Source organism: Primulina eburnea, unplaced genomic scaffold (genome assembly GCF_022965805.1).
Source record: "Primulina eburnea isolate SZY01 unplaced genomic scaffold, ASM2296580v1 ctg3_ERROPOS2889059, whole genome shotgun sequence".
NCBI classification, from domain to species: Eukaryota; Viridiplantae; Streptophyta; class Magnoliopsida; order Lamiales; family Gesneriaceae; genus Primulina; species Primulina eburnea.
The window spans coordinates 227,656-249,972 of NW_027331215.1; the positions used below are offsets into that span (position 1 = coordinate 227,656).

The following is a 22,317-nucleotide window of genomic DNA, read 5'->3' on the forward strand; positions in this document are numbered from 1 at the left end:
AGTGAAGCTCGTGTTTTTTAAATTGTGAAGTAAAAAATAATGTTTTACTTCATCGGTGTTATTATCAAAGTTGATTGGTATATACTACTTCATAATTAATAATCGCCGAAGTAACCAGCGGCGAAGTAAAAACCAAAAATTCTACTAATCTGGATTAATGGGTAAGTGGCTATGAATTTATTTATCTTCTAGTTGGTTTTCCTCATTCCTTTTTCTATTAAGGTCCTTAGGCGAAATCCCACATCGCTAAACCACGGGAGAGATGTTGGACATTTAGATGAGCGTGTAGCAACCCATTGTGACGCGTTTTAAAGCCGTGAGGCGTCGAGCCAAAGTGGACAATATTACAAGTGGGCTGGGCCGTGACATCTTCTTTGTTTCTCTTCTATAACATTTCACATAGTCACACATTACACACATATTTCTCCAACTTTATATAGCTTTAGGGACGGTTTTTAAAACCTGTCGCGAATTTGACGACGGTCTTAAATCTGTCGCTATTTTAGCGACGGATAATTAGCAACGAAAAAACCGTCGTTAATTAGCAAAAACCGTCGCCATAAGTCACTCAAGATTTTCTTAAAAATTCAGAGACTTTTGATATTTTATGCTATTTAGCATCACTTCATTAGCTCAAGAATATACCAAACATGTTGATTGCAAAGGACAACAGCACCACCACGTTGAAGAGGAAGACCACCCAAGGTCGGAAAAAGATTGAAATCAAGAAAATCGTGAACCTGAGCAACTGCCAAGTAACATTCTCCAAGTGGCGCGTGGGACTGTTCAAGAAAGCAAGCGAGCTCTGCATCCTCAGCGGTACAGAAGTAGCCATTATCGTCCACTCGTTGGGGAAGCGCGTGTTTGCGTTCGGACATCAAACAACGGATGTCGCGGTCGACCACTTCCTGAATGACATGTTGGAGCCCGGAAGCGGCGGCGAGAGTTGGGAGAACTACGCATCCACAGCAAAGGCACGGGAGTTTAACAAGCATTATATGAATATGTGCAAGGAGCTGGAGGCGGATAAAAAGCGGAAGGAGTTGATCGAAGTGCAAAAGAGGACTGCGGACGGCTATGGGCACAACGTGGGAGGAGGGTTCTGATGGGACGATCCAGTGGATTCTATGGATGTGGAGGAGCTGGAGCAATACATGACAGTCCTTAGGGAGTTGATTAATAATGTAACGATGAGAGCAAATGACATGATGCATGCACAGATTTCCAATTCTCTGTCGGTGCAGCCTTTGCCGATCCCCACCATTGCAGGGCTTTCAAGTCTCGACATGGAGGGGTGTTCTAGAACCATCGCTAATTATTTGTTGTTACCATAATCAAAGCTACGAATAGCCGGATTCTGGTTCAAAATCGACGTGGTGTTGCCGAACGTCAAGCACCCCTCCACGTCAATACTTAAAAGGCCTGCAAAGATGGTGATCGGCAAAAGCTGCACCGACAGAGAATTGGATCTCTGTGCATACATCAAGTCATTTGCTTTCATCATTACATTATTAATCAACTCCCCAAGGGCTGCCATGTACTGCTCCAGCTCCTCCACATCCATAGAATCCACTGGATCGTCCCTCCAGAACCCTCCTCCCACGTTGTACCCATAGCCCTCCGCAGTCCTCTTTTGCGCCTCGATCAACTCCTTCCGCTTCTTCTCCGCCTCCAGCTCCTTGCACATATCCATATAATGCTTGTTAAACTCTCGTACCTTTGCTATGTAGGCGCAGTTTTCCCAACTCTCGCCCCGCTTCCGGGCTCCGACATGTCTTTCAGGAAGCGGCCGACCACGGCATCCGTTGTGGTATGTCCGAACGCAAACACGCACCTCCCCAGCGAGTGGATGATAATGGCTACTTCTGCGCCGCTGAGGATGCAGAGCTCGCTTGCTTTCTTGAACAGTCCCACGCGCCGCTTGGAGAAGGTTACTTGCCGGTTGCTCAGGTTCTCGATTTCTTGATTTCAATCTTTTTCCGACCTTGGGTGGTCTTCCTCTTCAACGTGGTGGTGCTGTTGTCCTTTGCAATCAACATGTTTGGTATATTCTTGAGCTAATGAAGTGATGCTAAATAGCATAAAATATCAAAAGTCTCTGAATTTTTAAGAAAATCTTGAGTGACTTATGGCGACGGTTTTTGCTAATTAGCGACGGTTTTTTCGTTGCTAATTATCCGTCGCTAAAATAGCGACAGATTTAAGACCGTCGTCAAATTCGCGACAGGTTTTAAAAACCGTCCCTAAAGCTATATAAAGTTGGAGAAATATGTGTGTAATGTGTGACTATGTGAAATGTTATAGAAGAGAAACAAAGATGATGTCACGGCCCAGCCCACTTGTAATATTGTCCACTTTGGCTCGACGCCTCACGGCTTTAAAACGCGTCACAATGGGTTGCTACACGCTCATCTAAATTTCCAACATCTCTCCCGTGGTTTAGCGATGTGGGATTTCGCCTAAAGACCTTCTCACCCCCCTTTTCGGGACACAGCATCCTCGCTGAGGTTTTCCCCACCATCTCAAGCCCACGCGGAGTTGCTCTGATACCAAATGTCACGGCCCAGCCCACTTGTGATATTGTCCGCTTTTGCCCGAGGTCTCACGGCTTTAAAACGCGTCACAATGGGTTGCTACACGCTCATCTAAACACCCAGCATCTCTCCCGTGGTTTAGCGATGTGGGATTTCGCCTAAGGGCCTTCTCATCCCCCCCTTTGGGGACTCAGCGTCCTCGTTAAGGTTTGCCCCACCGTCCCAAGCCCACGCGGAGTCGCTCTGATACCAAATGTCACGGCCCAGCCCACTTGCGATATTGTCCGCTTTTTCCCGAGGTCTCACGGCTTTAAAACGCGTCACAATGGGTTGCTACATGCTCATCTAAACGCCCAGTATCTCACCCGTGGTTTAGCGATGTGGGATTTCGCCTAAGGGCCTTCTCATCCCCCCCTTTGGGGACTCAGCGTCCTCGCTAAGGTTTTCCCCACCGTCCCAAGCCCACGCGGAGTCGCTCTGATACCATATGTCACAGCCCAGCCCACTTGTGATATTGTCCACTTTGGCCCGAGGCCTCACGGCTTTAAAATGTGTCACTATGAGTTGCTACACGCTCATCTAAATGCCCAAAATCTCTCTCGTGATTTAGCGATGTGGGATTTCGCCTAAGGGCCTTCTTGAGCTTACGTTATTATGTGGAAACAGTTTCTTTAAACTGTCGCCGATTTATTCAGTAACGGTTTTAGATAACCGTCGCTAATTTTAGAATAGCGACGGTTTGTAGTATTTGCGACGATTTGTTAAAAACCGTTGCTAACATATTTGTTTTTTTGTTAGTTCAAACATTTGATCTTTTCTTCGCAATTTACATTTAATGACGAAGTAGTAGATTTAAAAGACTTCATTTTTTTGTATGGTAGTGAATTAATTAATAGAGAACGACTTCATAATTATTGAGTTGTGGTGAAATAAATTTTCTTTAACTCCGACACAATTTTAATATGACGAGTTATTTTGTATTTTATTACTTCATCATTAAATTAAGATATAATTTAAGGGAAATAAATTAAAACTATGGTTCATTTTTTACTTCACTAAATATAAATTTCAAATTTTTTTAACTTTTAATTCATCAAAACTACGCTGTCGAAGTAAATGTTTCAAAAAATTAGAAGTGAAGCTCGTGTTTTTTAAATTGTGAAGTAAAAAATAATGTTTTACTTCATCGGTGTTATTATCAAAGTTGATTGGTATATACTACTTCATAATTAATAATCGCCGAAGTAACCAGCGGCGAAGTAAAAACCAAAAATTCTACTAATCTGGATTAATGGGTAAGTGGCTATGAATTTATTTATCTTCTAGTTGGTTTTCCTCATTCCTTTTTCTATTAAGGTCCTTAGGCGAAATCCCACATCGCTAAACCATGGGAGAGATGTTGGACATTTAGATGAGCGTGTAGCAACCCATTGTGACGTGTTTTAAAGCCGTGAGGCGTCGAGCCAAAGTGGACAATATTACAAGTGGGCTGGGCCGTGACATCTTCTTTGTTTCTCTTCTATAACATTTCACATAGTCACACATTACACACATATTTCTCCAACTTTATACAGTTTTAGGGACGGTTTTTAAAACCTATCGCGAATTTGACGACGGTCTTAAATCTGTCGCTATTTTAGCGACGGATAATTAGCAACGAAAAAACCGTCGTTAATTAGCAAAAACCGTCGCCATAAATCACTCAAGATTTTCTTAAAAATTCAGAGCCTTTTGATATTTTATGCTATTTAGCATCACTTCATTAGCTCAAGAATATACCAAACATGTTGATTGCAAAGGACAACAGCACCACCACGTTGAAGAGGAAGACCACCCAAGGTCGGAAAAAGATTGAAATCAAGAAAATCGAGAACCTGAGCAACTGGCAAGTAACATTCTCCAAGTGGCGCGTGGGACTGTTCAAGAAAGCAAGCGAGCTCTGCATCCTCAGCGGTGCAGAAGTAGCCATTATCGTCCACTCGTTGGGGAAGCGCGTGTTTGCGTTCGGACATCAAACAACGGATGTCGTGGTCGACCGCTTCCTGAAAGACATGTCGGAGCCCGGAAGCGGCGGCGAGAGTTGGGAGAACTACGCATCCACACCAAAAGATTTTCTTATAAATTCAGAGTCTGTTGATATTTTATGCTATTTACCATCATTTCATTAGCTCAAAAATATTGAGTGACTTATGGCGACGGTTTTTGCTAATTAGCGACGGTTTTTTCGTTGCTAATTATCCGTCGCTAAAATAGCGACAGATTTAAGACCGTCGTCAAATTCGGGATAGGTTTTATAAAAACCGTCCCTAAAGCTATATAAAGTTGGAGAAATATGTGTGTAATGTGTGACTATGTGAAATGTTATAGAAGAGAAACAAAGAAGATGTCACGGCCCAGCCCACTTGTAATATTGTCCACTTTGGCTCGACGACTCACGGCTTTAAAACGCGTCACAATGGGTTGCTACACGCTCATCTAAATGTCCAACATCTCTCCCGTGGTTTAGCGATGTGGGATTTCGCCTAAGGACCTTCTCACCCCCCTTTTCGGGACACAGCGTCCGCACTGAGGTTTGCCCCACCATCTCAAGCCCACGCGGAGTCGCTCTGATACCAAATGTCACGGCCCAGCCCACTTGCGATATTGTCCGCTTTTTCCCGAGGTCTCACGGCTTTAAAACGCGTCACAATGGGTTGCTACATGCTCATCTAAACGCCCAGTATCTAACCCGTGGTTTAGCGATGTGGGATTTCGCCTAAGGGCCTTCTCATCCCCCCCTTTGGGGACTCAGCGTCCTCGCTAAGGTTTTCCCCACCGTCCCAAGCCCACGCGGAGTCGCTCTGATACCAAATGTCACGGCCCAGCCCACTTGTGATATTGTCCACTTTGGCCCGAGGCCTCACGGCTTTAAAATGTGTCACTATGTGTTGCTACACGCTCATCTAAATGCCCAACATCTCTCTCGTGGTTTAGCGATGTGGGATTTCGCCTAAGGGCCTTCTTGAGCTTACGTTATTATGTGGAAACAGTTTCTTTAAACTGTCGCCGATTTATTCAGTAACGGTTTTAGATAACCGTCGCTAATTTTAGAATAGCGACGGTTTGTAGTATTTGCGACGATTTGTTAAAAACCGTTGCTAACATATTTGTTTTTTTGTTAGTTCAAACATTTGATCTTTTCTTCGCAATTTACATTTAATGACGAAGTAGTAGATTTAAAAGACTTCATTTATTTGTATTGTAGTGAATTAATTAGTAGAAAACGACTTCATAATTATTGAGTTGTGGTGAAATAAATTTTCTTTAACTCCGACACAATTTTAATATGACGAGTTATTTTGTATTTTATTACTTCATCATTAAATTAAGATATAATTTAAGGGAAATAAATTAAAACTATGGTTCATTTTTTATTTCACTAAATATAAATTTCAAATTTTTTTAACTTTTAATTCATCAAAACTACGCTGTCGAAGTACATGTTTCAAAAAATTAGAAGTGAAGCTCGTGTTTTTAAAATTGTGAAGTAAAAAATAATGTTTTACTTCATCGGTGTTATTATCAAAGTTGATTGGTATATACTACTTCATAATTAATAATCGCCGAAGTAACCAGCGGCGAAGTAAAAACCAAAAATTCTACTAATCTGGATTAATGGGTAAGTGGCTATGAATTTATTTATCTTCTAGTTGGTTTTCCTCATTCCTTTTTCTATTAAGGTCCTTAGGCGAAATCCCACATCGCTAAACCACGGGAGAGATGTTGGACATTTAGATGAGCGTGTAGCAACCCATTGTGACGCGTTTTAAAGCCGTGAGGCGTCGAGCCAAAGTGGACAATATTACAAGTGGGCTGGGCCGTGACATCTTCTTTGTTTCTCTTCTATAACATTCCACATAGTCACACATTACACACATATTTCTCCAACTTTATATAGCTTTAGGGACGGTTTTTAAAACCTGTCGCGAATTTGACGACGGTCTTAAATCTGTCGCTATTTTAGCGACGGATAATTAGCAACGAAAAAACCGTCGTTAATTAGCAAAAACCGTCGCCATAAGTCACTCAAGATTTTCTTAAAAATTCAGAGACTTTTGATATTTTATGCTATTTAGCATCACTTCATTAGCTCAAGAATATACCAAACATGTTGATTGCAAAGGACAACAACACCACCACGTTGAAGAGGAAGACCACCCAAGGTCGGAAAAAGATTGAAATCAAGAAAATCGTGAACCTGAGCAACTGCCAAGTAACATTCTCCAAGTGGCGCGTGGGACTGTTCAAGAAAGCAAGCGAGCTCTGCATCCTCAGCGGTACAGAAGTAGCCATTATCGTCCACTCGTTGGGGAAGCGCGTGTTTGCGTTCGGACATCAAACAACGGATGTCGCGGTCGACCGCTTCCTGAATGACATGTTGGAGCCCGGAAGCGGCGGCTAGAGTTGGGAGAACTACGCATCCACAGCAAAGGCACGGGAGTTTAACAAGCATTATATGAATATGTGCAAGGAGCTGGAGGCGGATAAAAAGCGGAAGGAGTTGATCGAAGTGCAAAAGAGGACTGCGGACGGCTATGGGCACAACGTGGGAGGAGGGTTCTGGTGGGACGATCCAGTGGATTCTATGGATGTGGAGGAGCTGGAGCAATACATGACAGTCCTTAGAGAGTTGATTAATAATGTAACGATGAGAGCAAATGACATGATGCATGCACAGATTTCCAATTCTCTGTCGGTGCAGCCTTTGCCGATCCCCACCATTGCAGGGCTTTCAAGTCTCGACATGGAGGGGTGTTCTAGAACCATCGCTAATTATTTGTCGTTACCATAATCAAAGCTACGAATAGCCGGATTCTGGTTCAAAATCGACGTGGTGTTGCCGAACGTCAAGCACCCCTCCACGTCAATACTTAAAAGGCCTGCAAAGATGGTGATCGGCAAAAGCTGCACCGACAGAGAATTGGATCTCTGTGCATGCATCAAGTCATTTGCTTTCATCATTACATTATTAATCAACTCCCCAAGGGCTGCCATGTACTGCTCCAGCTCCTCCACATCCATAGAATCCACTGGATCGTCCCTCCAGAACCCTCCTCCCACGTTGTACCCATAGCCCTCCGCAGTCCTCTTTTGCGCCTCGATCAACTCCTTCCGCTTCTTCTCCGCCTCCAGCTCCTTGCACATATCCATATAATGCTTGTTAAACTCTCGTACCTTTGCTATGTAGGCGCAGTTTTCCCAACTCTCGCCCCGCTTTCGGGCTCCGACATGTCTTTCAGGAAGCGGCCGACCACGGCATCCGTTGTGGTATGTCCGAACGCAAACACGCACCTCCCCAGCGAGTGGATGATAATGGCTACTTCTGCGCCGCTGAGGATGCAGAGCTCGCTTGCTTTCTTGAACAGTCCCACGCGCCGCTTGGAGAAGGTTACTTGCCGGTTGCTCAGGTTCTCGATTTCTTGATTTCAATCTTTTTCCGACCCTGGGTGGTCTTCTTCTTCAACGTGGTGGTGCTGTTGTCCTTTGCAATCAACATGTTCGGTATATTTTTGAGCTAATGAAATGATGGTAAATAGCATAAAATATCAAAAGACTCTGAATTTATAAGAAAATCTTGAGTGACTTATGGCGACGGTTTTTGCTAATTAGCGACGGTTTTTGCTAATTATCCGTCGCTAAAATAGCGACAGATTTAAGACCGTCGTCAAATTCGGGACATGTTTTAAAAACGTCCCTAAAGCTATATAAAGTTGGAGAAATATGTGTGTAATGTGTGACTATGTGAAATGTTATAGAAGAGAAACAAAGAAGATGTCACGGCCCAGCCCACTTGTAATATTGTCCACTTTGGTTCGACGCCTCACGGCTTTAAAACGCGTCACAATGGGTTGCTACACGCTCATCTAAATGTGCAACATCTCTCCCGTGGTTTAGGGATGTGGGATTTCGCCTAAGGACCTTCTCACCCCCCTTTTCGGGACACAGCGTCCGCACTGAGGTTTGCCCCACCATCTCAAGCCCACGCGGAGTCGCTCTGATACCAAATGTCACTGCCCAGCCCACTTGTGATATTGTCCGCTTTTTCCCGAGGTCTCACGGCTTTAAAACGCGTCACAATGGGTTGCTACACGCTCATCTAAACGCCCAGTATCTCACCCGTGGTTTAGCGATGTGGGATTTCGCCTAAGGGCCTTCTCATCCCCCCCTTTGGGGACTCAGCGTCCTCGCTAAGGTTTTCCCCACCGTCCCAAGCCCACGCGGAGTCGCTCTGATACCAAATGTCACGGCCCAGCCCACTTGTGATATTGTCCGCTTTGGTCCGAGGCCTCACGGCTTTAAAATGTGTCTCTATGAGTTGCTACACGCTCATCTAAATGTCCAACATCTCTCTCGTGGTTTAGCGATGTGGGATTTCGCCTAAGGGCCTTCTTAAGCCTACGTTATTATGTGGAAATATTGTTTATGGGTTTACAGTTTCTTTAAACTGTCGCCGATTTATTTAGTAACGGTTTTAGATAACCGTCGCTTATTTTAGAATAGCGACGTTTTGTAGTATTTGCGACGATTTGTTAAAAACCGTTGCTAACATATTTGTTTTTTTGTTTGTTCAAACATTTTATCTTTTCTTCACAATTTACATTTAATGACGAAGTAATGATTTAAAAGACTTCATTTTTTTGTATTGTATTGAAGTAATTAATAGAGAACGACTTCATAATTATTGAGTTGTGGTGAAATAAATTTTCTTTAACTCCGACACAATTTTAATATGACGAGTTATTTTGTATTTTATTACTTCATCATTTAATTTAGTAGTAGATTTAAAAGACTTCATTTTTGTATTGTAGTGAAATAATTAATATAACGAGTTATTTTGTATTTTATTACTTCATCATTAAATTAAGATATAATTTAAGGGAAATTAATTAAAACTATGGTTCATTTTTTACTTCACTAAATATAAATTTCAAATTTTTTTAACTTTTTACTTCATCAAAACAACGCTGTCGAAGTAAATGTTTCAAAAAATTAGAAGTGAAGCTCGTGTTTTTTAAATTGTGAAGTAAAAAATAATATTTTACTTCGTCGGTGTTATTATCAAAGTTGATTGGTATATACTACTTCATAATTAATAATCGCCGAAGTAACCAGTGGCGAAGTAAAAACCAAAAATTCTACTAATGTGGATTAATGGGTAAGTGGCTAGGAATTTATTTATCTTCTAGTTGGTTTTCCTCATTCCTTTTTCTATTAAGTCTTGTAATTTGTGGTTTGTATGTGGGGTTCATTCAGAAACTTCAAAGATAATTTAAGGGGAAAGGATCGGGGAATAAGCTGAAGGATCACTTGTACGAAGGAATAAAACTTGTTTTGGAAATCTTCTTTGTTTCTGTTTTATAACATTTCACATATTCACATATCACACATATTTCTCCAACTTTATATAGTTTTTGGGACGGTTTTATTGACAGAAAACATATTTTTTTGTAGTGAATTAATTATATCAAATATATGCTTCTACACTCCAAAAAAAAAAAAAAAGCTTTTAGCTACATTTTTTAAAACACCGTTGCTAATATTCGCTATTTTTGGTGAAAACCGTCCATTTAAAAACCGTCGTCAATTTTAGCGACGAATTAACTAACCGACGCTGTAAAACCGTCGTCAATTTTAGCGACGGTTATAATAAACTGTCGCTATTTAGCGACGAAATCAGCGACAGATTATGAAAACCCCGCCGTGCAAAGATTCTGTTAAAATCTCAGAATCTCTCCTCAAATTGCCTTACCTGAAAACCCTTTCTTTGATAAACTGTTTCACTAAGTCACCTGTTTCTTTGAGCGAGCCACTCTTTCGTGCATTGCCTTCTCTAGAGCATCTGGCGCTCGAGTCCAATCCAAGCCTTTCTGGAGAAATCCCTTCCACTTTATCAAATCTCACAAGCCTGAAAATCATGTGCCTCTCTCAAAACAGTATGAGTGGTGAAATTCCTAAAGAAATAGGAAGTCTGGTTAACTTGGAGCAGCTTGATCTCAGTCACAACCGTTTGACTGGTTCGATCCCTGAAGAAATTGGAATGCTCAAAAGTTTTAAGTATATGGGATTTTAGCTGGAATTCTATACAGGGAATGGTGCCTAGCTCAGTGGGTGAGATGCAGTTTCTTGAAAAGATTGATTTGGGTTCCAACAAACTTCAAGGAAGACTGCCTCAGGAGTTAGGGAAATTGAAGAGCTTGGTTTTGCTGGATTTGAGTCATAACTCTTTGACAGGACCGATGCCTGAAAATTTATTGGGTTTGCAGCAGTTGCAATACCTAATAATGGAGGGAAACCCAATAATTACAGGCATCCCTTCATTTATTGGGGACCTAAATAGACTCACAATGATAAGCTTCTCAGGGTGTGGACTCACAGGCTCGATTCCAACCATATTTTCAAACTTAACAAATTTAACCGCACTGTATCTGGATAACAACAGTTTAAGTACCGGTACAGTTCCTCAAGAATTGGGGAGGCTACCGAACATGGATCTTCTAAATTTAAGCAGGGATCAGCTTAGTGGGGAGCTGCTGTTTCCCCAAGATTTCATAACCATACTCGGAAACAAGCTTGGTATCAGAGAAAACAATGGATTGTGCACAAATCAAATGGCGCATAAAATCAGTTCAACATTATTTCAGAACCCTTCTTGCTCAAGTTCAATACTTACCTGCAGATAGCAACAAAACCTGGGCTGGAGAAAACCCGGAGAATTCTGAGGACATGAAGCCAACTTTCTACGGAGGTGATATGAGCTCATATTCTCCTGGGTTGGATAAAAAGTTTTGTATTTTTTTACAAGTATCCTCCTGTTTCGTTTGCTGGATTAATGCATTCAATGGTTTTCTTGGAAAATGATGATTGATGTCAGCATTTAAAGTTAAGAAAAATGCTTGTTAGAATTTGTGACACACTTCACCACTAGTTTACTTCGACGATTATTAATTATGAAGTAGTATATATCGATCAACTTCGTTAATAACATCGACGAAGTAAAACATTATTTTTTATTTTACAATTTAAAAAACACGAGCTTCACTTCCAATTTTTTGTAACATTTTACTTCGTAGTTTTGATTAAGTAAAAAGTTAAAAAAAAATTTGAAATTTATATTTAGTAAAGTAAAAAAATGAACCATAATTTTAATTAATTTTCATTAAATTATCTCTTAATCTATCGAGACCCCCATTGAAAAAAAGTTGTAAAAAACCATTAAAAAACAAAAAAAAACTTAATTAAAGAAAAAACCCGTCCTCCACAATTCATTCCCGCCCCGCACGTGAAAGAAATCGAAGTTGTCTGTGCGAGATTTGCCTTCGATGTAGGTGAGATTTGCGGATATATACTTGTGGATTGGTATATTATATATATTTGTGGATTCGTGAATTTTCATTATTTTTAGATGGATAATTTATGAATCAAATGAATGTATTTTAAGTTATATATGTGTGTATGTGTGTATATAGTGGTATCATTGTATATAATTAAATTATTTTGATAAAATGAAAATTATGTTTTTACTTTATTACTTTATTAAATTAGTGTGTGGTAGTAATAAAAAATTATTCGTTAAATTAAAATTGTGTTGCAATAAAATATGATTATTTACTTCAAGATTAAATTAAATGATGAAGTAATAAAAAACAAAATAACTCATCATATTAAAATTGTGTCGAAGTTAAAGAAAGAATTTATTTCATCATTTATTCAATAATTGTGAAGTCGTTCTCTATTAATTACTTCACTACAATAAAAAAAATTGAAATCTTTTTAAATTTACTACTTCATCATTAAATGTAGAATATGTCTCTTGTGAGACGATCTCACGGATCTTTATCTGTGAGACGGGTCAACCCTACAGATATTCACAATAAAAAGTAATACTCTTAGCATAAAAAGTAATATTTTTTTTATAAATGATCCAAATAAGAAATCTGTCTCACAAAATACGACCCGTGAGACCGTCTCACATAAATTTTTGCCTTAAATGTAAATTTTGAGATAACAAAAGATTAAATAAGTTTATACGGTTTACAATAAAACCGTCGCTAAAACAAATCGGCGACGGTTCAAACACTGTCGCTAAATAACACCGTGGCTAAAATAAATCGGCGACGGTTTTAAAAACCGTTGCTAAATCGACGACAGTTTTAAAAAATGTGATTGGATTTTGTTTGTTTTATTTTTAATATTTATTTTCTTGTCTTGTTTTGACACTCTGTATCCATTATTATCGTGTATGAATTTTAAAGCTGTAGGTTGATGCTTGAGTACCGTAAGGGGTAATTGCTATCGCTTGCAGCTTTTTTCAGAATTGGGTTTTTTTGTCCAAAAGTTTCTTATTCAAAAGTAGTTGCTATCGCTTGCAGCTTTTTTCAGAATTGGGTTTTTTAGTCCAAAAGTTTCTTATTCAAAAGAATTGCATTTAGTCCAAAAGTTTCTTATTCAAAAGAATCAAAACCCCTAGAAAGTAGAAACTACTAAACAATTCCTAAAAATTTTCATTCCCCCGAAAAAAAAACACACATTTTTAAATTTTCTAAATAATAAAAATTTAAATATATATTGTTGGGTTGCGGAAACGCTAGCAATCTTGATTTTGATGAAAGCAAAATTTATTGTGATTCTAGCATATTTTCTCAAATGTGTAGTAGCAAGATATCAAGTTGAGAGATTTGACAAATTGAAATTTAAATGAAATCAACCTAAAAATATGGCGATGTCAAATATTTCGATGATATCTCACAAACCAGTTATTTAAATGACTAACGACCAAAACGGTTGGAAAAGCCTACTCAATTCTAGAAATCATATTTCATGTCATTTTAATCAATTCAGATGTTATCGAGGTTAAATGGCAGTTGCAAAATCCGACCGACCAAACATCTTCAATCCGGACGACTTGATAGACCAACTATGGTATTTTGGTCATATCTCTCTGATCAATTATCTTAGTGGAACGATTCAACATGATTTGGAAAAATAAGGCAATGATCTACAAATCATCTTCGAATGTCGAAGTTTGAATCTAAGCATAAGAAGCTGTAATTTGCGATGAAATTGCTAGTTCTGCACAGGTTGCAGAAAGAGTTCAATCATGCACACAGTCCAATATTTCGAGTATATCTCTCGAACGATTCTTGATTTTGTGAAAAGTTAAGAGAAAAAGCTACAACTTTCATGTTTATCTCTTTGCCCAAAAATCAATGAATCAAGAGCTATATATTCGCCGAACCAGACCACATTTCACTCATATGTTTTGCCAACCATTTTGCTCCAGGAGCCGGATCGCACAACGACCTATCGAAAGTCAAATGTGACCGTCAGAATATCAGAAACAATACATAACATTTTTCAATGGTCATATTCTTATATCTAACGTATATAACAATCTTGGAGGATATATATACAATATCTTGAAGATCAAATACGAGCTTAATAAGTGGATTCAAAACATAAGAAGCTTACGTGAAGAAATTATCTAAAATGATAGTAAACCCAAGAAGAGAAGTCTGATTGAGAGTATATAGAGTGAAAGTTTTCCCATTGTTTCTTTTGCTTAGTTTTAAAACCAAATTCGATTTAACTTCTCGTTATTCGGTTCATTTTTGAACATTTTAAGAACAAGTTATTGTAGCTCAAGCTTTTAGAGAAAATTCTAAAAGTGTTTATTCACTACCTCTAAACACATTATCGATCATAACATATATAATAAAAAATAATTATGAATAAAATATAAAAGTATCATGAACATTTATTAATTAATTTAAAATCTAACCAAATCTAATTGAAATTTTGATTAATTTATGTTTTCCTTGAATTAAGAAATTGAATAAATTGTTAACAATAATATTTTCTAGAGAATTTCATTGGAATAACTAAATTCAAATTAAAATGATTTTCATCCCAATAAAAAAAATTTAATTCAAAACTAAGTGTTTTAATTCCAATCAAAATTTCAAGTATATCACTACAAAAAAAACTTTTAGCGACGGTTTTTTAAACACCGTCGCTAAAATTTGCGACGGTTTTGGTTTAAACTTTGCGACGGTTTGACCAAAAACCGTCTCTAACCGTCGCTGATTGAACCGTCGCTATGAGCGACATATAATAAAAACCGTCGTTAAATCAGCGACGGTTGTAGTGAACCGTCGCTTGTCTCTATTAACGACTGTTAATAAAAATCGTCGCTTTACGGGTTTTTAAAACTGCTGCTAATTAGCGACAGTTTAATCAAAATTGTTGCTAATAACGACGGATTTTGCTAAAACCGTCGCCAATTGCCTATAAATATGCGCCTCCCCGTTTAATTTCTCCGCACCACTTCAACATTCGGTCTTTTTCTCTCTCTTGGGCGATTTTGGTTTCGCTTTGGGGAAAGATTTTTACAAATTTAAAAATATTAATTTAGATGACTTGAGGATATTATTTAAAAATATGGACAAATAATTATAAAACTAAATATTTTTTATTAAATTATAAAACTAATTTTTTTTAAAAAAATAATATAATTAGCGACATATTATCTCAAAACCCGTCGCTAATTAGCGACGATTTGGTAAGATTATGTCGCTAAGCGACAGTTTTGTTATATACCGTTGCTAAAAACTGTCGCTAATTAGTGACAGAATCTTACCATAAAAATCCGTCGCTAATTTAGCGACAATTTGTAATAATCCGCTGCTATTTTAGCGATGGTTTTTGTGGTGCCCCAAACCTCGCCACGTAATCATACAACATGTGACGTCATATGCATAAAAATTTTCTTTTCAACGACGTAATAATATAATGCATATACGACAAAATAGTGCAATCATCACACTATCTACATCAGTGTAGCAGAAACAATATAATAAATACATACACACAACTAAAATAAGACAGTAAACTATACTGTCTCTATCTACTATCAACTACAGGACTGTTTGAGTAGACACACCTAGTCCGTCACCACTATCATGTCTCACGGCATAGTACTGTAATTTGTCCAACAGAAACAGTCACCGAAGGGTGAGCATATACAACAATCATAATCATAATACGTAATAGTTATATTAACAACATCAAATATAACTGAAATCATAACAGAAATACCCCCTTTGTTGTTTCTGGACAATCAAGCCATCAACAATATCAACGACATCACTCCCATACTACTGCAACAACAACATCGACGATACATCACACCCCAACTCCGGCGACAACAATATTGTTGAACGAACAACAACATCAACGATACGTCGCACCCCTACTCCGGCGACAACAATATTGTTGAACGAGCAACAACAATGATACGTCGCACCCCTACTCCGGCGACAGCAATATCGTCGATCGAACAACAGCAACGAGACGTCTCCCAACAACATCAACAATAATAATCAACAACAAAGATAATATCAAATCACCCAATCCAGTGATTTACCATTGTTCAACACAATAGTATTTATCAATACTAAACAATAACAACATATGCTCGTACGTCAACACGTACCTAATAATCGAGTATATATAATCTAGATATTTCTTTGATCCCGAGGCTTGTGATGTATCTAAATAATTCAACAACAATTATCAGATCATTGTCACCATATCAACACAATCATAACAGCCTCAATATATAACATCAAATGGCCCAACAACAATCAATTCAATAAAATATAAAACTCGATTATAAATTCTTATCGTTCAAAAAATTAATATTCGAGTGTATTTAATTCACAATACACACCCTAATAAATTAACTTCAAATAATAGGCTATTCTACAACATCCGTTAAACTACAAAAACTTTATATCAACATGTAGCCTATTCTTCGTAGACTCCGAATATATAATCAGAATTACTAATAACTGACAAACAACTATCCAATATCAATCCAACGATTAAAAATCCCTAATTATAATAAAGTAGGAATAATTCAAAATAACACCACTATAATCTTCTCTTCTTCGTTAAAATCATACACTACTCAACAATTTTCAATTTTTGTATGATTTAACAATTTATTGGATTTATTCCAAAATCGACGAATTTCCAACATTAACAAAAATATAAATTTATACCTCAAATCGAAGACCTCGTGTCAACGATCCCAGAACTGAAGTCGGTTCGTCGATTGGATAAACCGATAAGCCGCAAGATCGAAAAGTCTACGTGAGTTGGTGGAATTCGACTCAACTTTGATTTTTTTATTTATATTATATTATATTATTAATATTTAACATTTTTAACACCGGTAGATCCCTTTGGATTAGTCGAACGATCAAAATTTTCAAAACTCAAAACATGAAACTTGTATATATTTGAGTTTTCTACGTTATATCCAAATTTCAAATCATATGGCCAAAATATGTCATATTTAATTATTTAAAATAATTAATTATTTAGTAATCTCAAATTACTAAATCAACATATTGTGATATTTACTTCAAGCATATCATTTCTACACCCCCCCTAAATGGATTTCGACCCCGAAATTAAGTAAAAGCAACGATAACATGCGTAAATAAAGATACGTCATACCATCAGAATAAGTAGGGGTAGAGCTCCCTCATATGCCGTTCTATCTCCCAGTGGCCTCTTCGACACCTCTATGCTCCCACTGAACTTTCACCATCGGTATAAGCTTACTACGAAGCTTTTGTTCCGATCGATTCAAAATACGAACTGGACTCTCAACATAAGACATGTCAGGATCTAACTGAACCTCAAAAATATCCAACACATGTGAAGGATCTGGCTCATACTTCTGCAACATCGACACATGAAATACATCATGAATACTAGATAAAGATGGAGGTAGAGCCAATTGATAAGCCAAAGTGCCTATCCGCTGCAATATCTCATACGGGCCAACATATCTCGGTGCCAACTTTTCTTTCATACCAAATCGCATTGTGCCACGAAAATGAGAAACTTTCAAAAATACTCGATCGCCCTGCTGAAACTCTAAGGGTCTTCGTCTTTTATTTGCATAGGCGGCCTGTCTATCTTGAGCTGCTTTCAATCGCTGCTGTACCAACTTTACTTTTTGTTCCATCTCATGAATCATCAGGACCTTTAACTGTAGCTCGATCAACATCATCCCATTACAACGGAGATATACAACGTCTCCCATACAATGCCTCAAATGGAGCCATCTGAATACTACTATGATAACTATTGTTATATGCAAACTCCACCAATGGAATAGATGACTGCCAAGCAGATTTAAAATCCATAACATAAGCACGCAACATATCCTCCAATGTCTGAATAGTATGCTCAGTCTGACCATCTGTCTGAGGATGATAAGATATACTCAATCTCAACTCTGTCCCCATCGCAGTCTGCAATCCTTCCCAAAAATGAAAAGTAAATCGAGGATCCCTATCAGAAATAATATGCACTGGAATCCCATGTAGTCGTACAATCTCTCGTGTATACAACTGTACCATCGTCAAATACGTACTATTCATGCTATAAGGTATAAAATGTGTAACTTTCGTCAATCGATCAATAATCACCCAAATAGCATCAATAGTTCTAGTGCTTCTTGGCAAATGAGTCCCAAAATCCATCGATATGTGCTCCCATTTCCAAGTCGGCACTTCTAAACTCCTCAATTCACCTCCTGGCCTTCTCCTCTCGGCTTTGATATGTTGACAATTGAGACATCGACACACGAAATCAATCACATCATGTTTCATTTCCTTCCACCAAAACTGAGAGCGTAGATCCTTATACATCTTCTTGCCAACAGGGTGGATAGAATATCGACTACACTGTGCACGCCGCAACAGGCCCTGGCGCAACCCAAGTCTATCAGGAACTACCCATCTATCTTTCATCCTCAAACTACCATCATCAGCCACTTTAAAGTGATAATTGAGTGATAACTGCTGCTTTTCGACTCAATGCGTTTTCCACTACATTAGCTTTTCCCGGATGGTAGCTAATCTCACAGTCGTAGTCTTTAACCAATTCAAGTCATCTTCGCTGTCTCATATTCAACTCCCTTTCAGTGAAGAAGTATTTCAAACTTTTATGATCAGTGAAAATTTTGCACTTCTCCCCATATAAGTAATATCTCCATATTTTCAATGCAAAAACTACTGCTGCAAGCTCAAGATCATGAGTAGGGTAGTTTTTCTCGTGAACTTTCAACTGTCTTGACGCATAGGTTATAACTCGGTCATTTTGCATCAGAATTGCACCCAAACTAAGTTTAGAAACGTCGGTATAAAGATCATACTCTCCTTGCCCTGATGGCATAGATAATACTGGCGCTGATATCAAGGCTTGCTTCAACTTGTCAAAACTGTCTTGACACTTGGAACCCCAAAGTATCTTTGTCAAGGATGTCAAAGTTACTGCAATAGATGAGAATCCCTTAATAAATTTGCGATAATAGTCAGCTAGTCCCAAGAAATTGTGAATCTCAGTAACACTCTTTGGTACTGGCCATTCTTTCACTGCCTCAACTTTAATCGGATCAACCTCAAAGCCATCACTAGAAATGATGTGGCATAAGAATACCACTCTATCAAGCCAAAACTCGCACTTACTGAATTTTGCGAACAACTTCCTATCTTGCAGAACTTGCAGTGTTGTCCTCAAATGACGACTATGCTCCTCTTTATTTTTCGAATAGATCAAAATATCATCAATGAAGACTATAATCAAACGATCCAGATACGGCTGAAATACGCGATTCATGAGATCCATGAAGATCGCTGGCGCATTAGTCAGACCGAATGGCATGACCATAAACTCGTAGTGCCCATATCTAGTTTTGAATGTTGTCTTGTGAACATCTAACTCTTTCACTTTCAACTGATGGTACCCAGAACGAAGATCAATTTTAGAAAATATCGATGCTCCTTGTAACTGATCAAATAAATCTTCAATTCTTGGTAACGGATATTTATTCTTGATAGTGACTTTATTCAGCTCTCGATAATCTATACAGAGTCGCATACTGCCATCCTTATTCTTCAAAAATAATACCGGTGCGCCCCATGGAGAATAACTAGGGCGAATAAAACCCTTGTCTAGCAATTCTTGGATTTGATTTTTTAATTCTTTCATTTCAGCGGGTGCTAGACGATAAGGTTCTTTAGATATAGGTACTGTGCCCGACATCAACTCAATAGAAAATTCCACCTCACGGTCAGGCAGAATGCCAGAAACGTCCTCAGGAAAGACGTTAGGAAAGTCTCTGACAATATCAACATCCTCCAATTTCTGACTGATAGGAGCATGCGCTATAGTGACACATGCTAGAAAAGCTTGGCATCCACATCTAATAAGCTTCCTCGCACATAGACAAGAGATAATGTGTTGCATTTGCTTGTTTCTTACCGCTTCAAAGACAAGATTTACCACTAGAAGGTCGAATAGACACTGAGCGCTGACGAAAATCAATCGAAGCTCCACTCATTGATAACCAGTCCATACCAAGTATGATATCAAACTCAGGCATAGGAAGTACAATAAGATTTGCCCGAACATCATCTCTGAATAAACGAAGCTCCAGATTTTTCACAATTTTAGACGTGAGCATTTGATCACCGGAAGGAATAGAAACTTTGAAACCCAAACCCATATCTTCAGGAATATTCAGTTGCTTGATGAAGGTTTCAGATATGAAAGAATGTGTAGCTTCCGAATCTAGCAGTGCATAGGTGGCTACACCTTGAATGATTATCCTTCCTGCGATGAAAACGTCTTTTAAATCTTTTCGTGTTGAAGCTTAAAGAATTTCTATCATTAATCTCCCAAAGTCGTGTGAATATTACACGTTGAACTTAAGCATTTCTTGAAAAATTGCATTTTAGCCCTTCAATTTTTCGAAATTTGCATTTTAGTCCCCAAATTTTTGAATATTTACAATTTGATCCTTATATTTTTGAAAATTTACAATTTAGTCCCTTGAGTTTCGAAATTTACTTATTTGGTCCTTAAGAATTCGGAAATTACATCTAAGTCCCTTAACTTTCGGTTAATTGAATTTCGGTCCTTATTTTTCGAAGTTTTGCACTGTGGTCCTTGAATTTTCGGAGGTTGCATAATTGGTCCTTCAATTCCTTGCTAATTACAATTAGATCCTTATTTTTCGAAAATTGCACTTAGAACCCTCAAAAAATTCGAAACCCTTAATTATGATTTTTCTTTAATTTTTGTCCTAAAAATTTTATTTGGAATTATTTCATCCTTCACATAAATTAAGGCACAAAATTCAATATCAATTTATATGGTTTCTAAAATCATATCTTAGTTTCCAACTAAGGTAGTGCATACAACCTAAATTCCACTAGGTTAATCTTAATCCCAATTCAATTCTAATAACCAATTTAACATTTTATACAAATAAAAGGAATATAAAAATGTTAAATGACTAGGTTACCCGTAATAAGCGTAATGTCTGCCTCCTCATCAGCTTCTGTAGCATTCATAACATATGCTCTCCCAACAGTAGGTGCATTATTCTTCGGGCAATCAGCAGCTTGTGCCCTTATTCCTTGCATATGAAGCATTTGAAATATCCCCACATGCATTTGACATAATGTAAACGATTTCACTCCTTGCATGGTTGCCTATCACCAGGCTTAGGTGCTCCAGGATTTGGTGGCTTTTGTGGTCCTTGCTTCTTAACTTGTTCTTGGGGATTTTGAGGCCCTGGAGGTCTAGGAGGACCCGTATATGGCTTCTTGTTTGGCTGATTGTGATGTTGGTGCTGTCGTCTCTTGCGTTGCGCATCATAATCAATCTCTTTCAACGCTTGCTCAGCTTGAAAAGCATAGGCAGTTGCAGTAGCATAATCTATAGGACGCATCATCATAACATCAGGACGAATAACAGGTCGTAGGCCATCAAGAAAGTGTCGAAGCTTCTCAGCAGGATCTCTAGCAATAAGGGGTAAAAAGTGACAATCCCTATCGAATTTCCTCATAAACTCAGCAACAGTCGAGTCTCCCTGACGGAGGCTCATAAACTCCCTCTTCAGTCGCCCTCTAATTTTAACAGTAAAATACTTCTCATAAAATATCTCCTTGAACCGAGCCCAATTAAGAGTAGCAATGTCGATACCATGCTCAGCTCCTTCCCACCATAAAGAAGCAAAATCTCTAAACATATAAGTGACACACCTCACACGGTCAGCATCCTCCATATTCAGATAACGAAAGTGTACCTCGAGAGCATGAATCCAAGCCTCAGCAGCAAAGGGATCAGTGGCGCCAAATGTTAGAGTAGATGTCCCGTAAGCCAACTGTTGGCTGGGGAATTTATTGACTCAAGTGTAATAAACAATCTTTATTTTAATATAATTTACTTTTTAATGGTTTCGTTATACTTTATCTGTATACCCATGCAAACAGCATAGATAAAGTTCTTGATTATGCTTTAATACAAATGAATCGTAATTCGATGTTGAAACTCATTTGTGAACACTGCATATTCTAAATTCGTTCCTAGTCGATTCAGCTGCCTAAAACATGGATAAAGGTCGCTTGAGCTCGATATTAGCATCTGTGATGTTGTGTACTGCGTTTCTTGGTAAGGGCATATAGATGTCCAAACATACAGATGGGTAGTCATATGATGATTATATCGAACAACCCTCCCTCGGACATTCTAAGTGGTTATCATTCATCGAGAGGATAAGTCCGTGGTTATGATTTTACACCATTAGTCCTTACGACCCGGGACAACACTGAGGCTCTATATGCTAGGGCTGTGCTTTGGCTCGTTTACCGGCTCT

The 22,317-nt window shown here is 38.4% G+C and overlaps 3 protein-coding genes and 1 pseudogene across 3 annotated transcripts; 2 read left to right on the forward strand and 2 right to left on the reverse strand.

Moving 5' to 3' along the window:
- Positions 1-650: 650 nt before the first annotated feature.
- LOC140821056 (agamous-like MADS-box protein AGL62) lies at positions 651-1,106 on the forward strand. Its single transcript, XM_073181466.1, has one exon. It carries the CDS (start codon positions 651-653, stop codon positions 1,104-1,106), a length of 456 nt encoding a protein of 151 aa, XP_073037567.1.
- A 9,154-nt stretch (positions 1,107-10,260) lies between these two features.
- On the forward strand, positions 10,261-11,432 carry LOC140821057 (uncharacterized; annotated as a pseudogene).
- A 5,704-nt stretch (positions 11,433-17,136) lies between these two features.
- On the reverse strand, positions 17,137-17,658 carry LOC140821058 (uncharacterized). Its single transcript, XM_073181467.1, has one exon. It carries the CDS (start codon positions 17,656-17,658, stop codon positions 17,137-17,139), a length of 522 nt encoding a protein of 173 aa, XP_073037568.1.
- A 4-nt stretch (positions 17,659-17,662) lies between these two features.
- On the reverse strand, positions 17,663-21,726 carry LOC140821059 (uncharacterized). The gene is made up of 6 exons (XM_073181468.1): positions 21,159-21,726; positions 20,962-21,075; positions 19,938-20,267; positions 19,686-19,819; positions 18,808-19,253; positions 17,663-18,410 (listed from the first exon to the last, which is right to left on the reverse strand). The coding sequence occupies exons 1-6, from the start codon at positions 21,724-21,726 to the stop codon at positions 17,663-17,665; spliced, it is 2,340 nt and encodes a 779-aa protein (XP_073037569.1).
- Positions 21,727-22,317: the final 591 nt, after the last annotated feature.

What these genes read in the sequence shown, in the direction of transcription:
- LOC140821056 (XM_073181466.1), top strand. Translation starts at nt 651, where the DNA reads ATGTTGATTGCAAAGGACAACAGCACCACCACGTTGAAGAGGAAGACC.
- LOC140821059 (XM_073181468.1), bottom strand. Translation starts at nt 21,726, where the DNA reads ATGGAGGATGCTGACCGTGTGAGGTGTGTCACTTATATGTTTAGAGAT. An exon ending in AGACATTACGCTTATTACGG is followed by an intron (nt 20,268 to 20,961) that starts GTAACCTAGTCA and finishes TTTTCATCGCAG; the next exon opens with GAAGGATAATCATTCAAGGT. An exon ending in GTCTATTCGACCTTCTAGTG is followed by an intron (nt 19,820 to 19,937) that starts GTAAATCTTGTC and finishes GTGTCACTATAG; the next exon opens with CGCATGCTCCTATCAGTCAG.
- LOC140821058 (XM_073181467.1), bottom strand. Translation starts at nt 17,658, where the DNA reads ATGATGTTGATCGAGCTACAGTTAAAGGTCCTGATGATTCATGAGATG.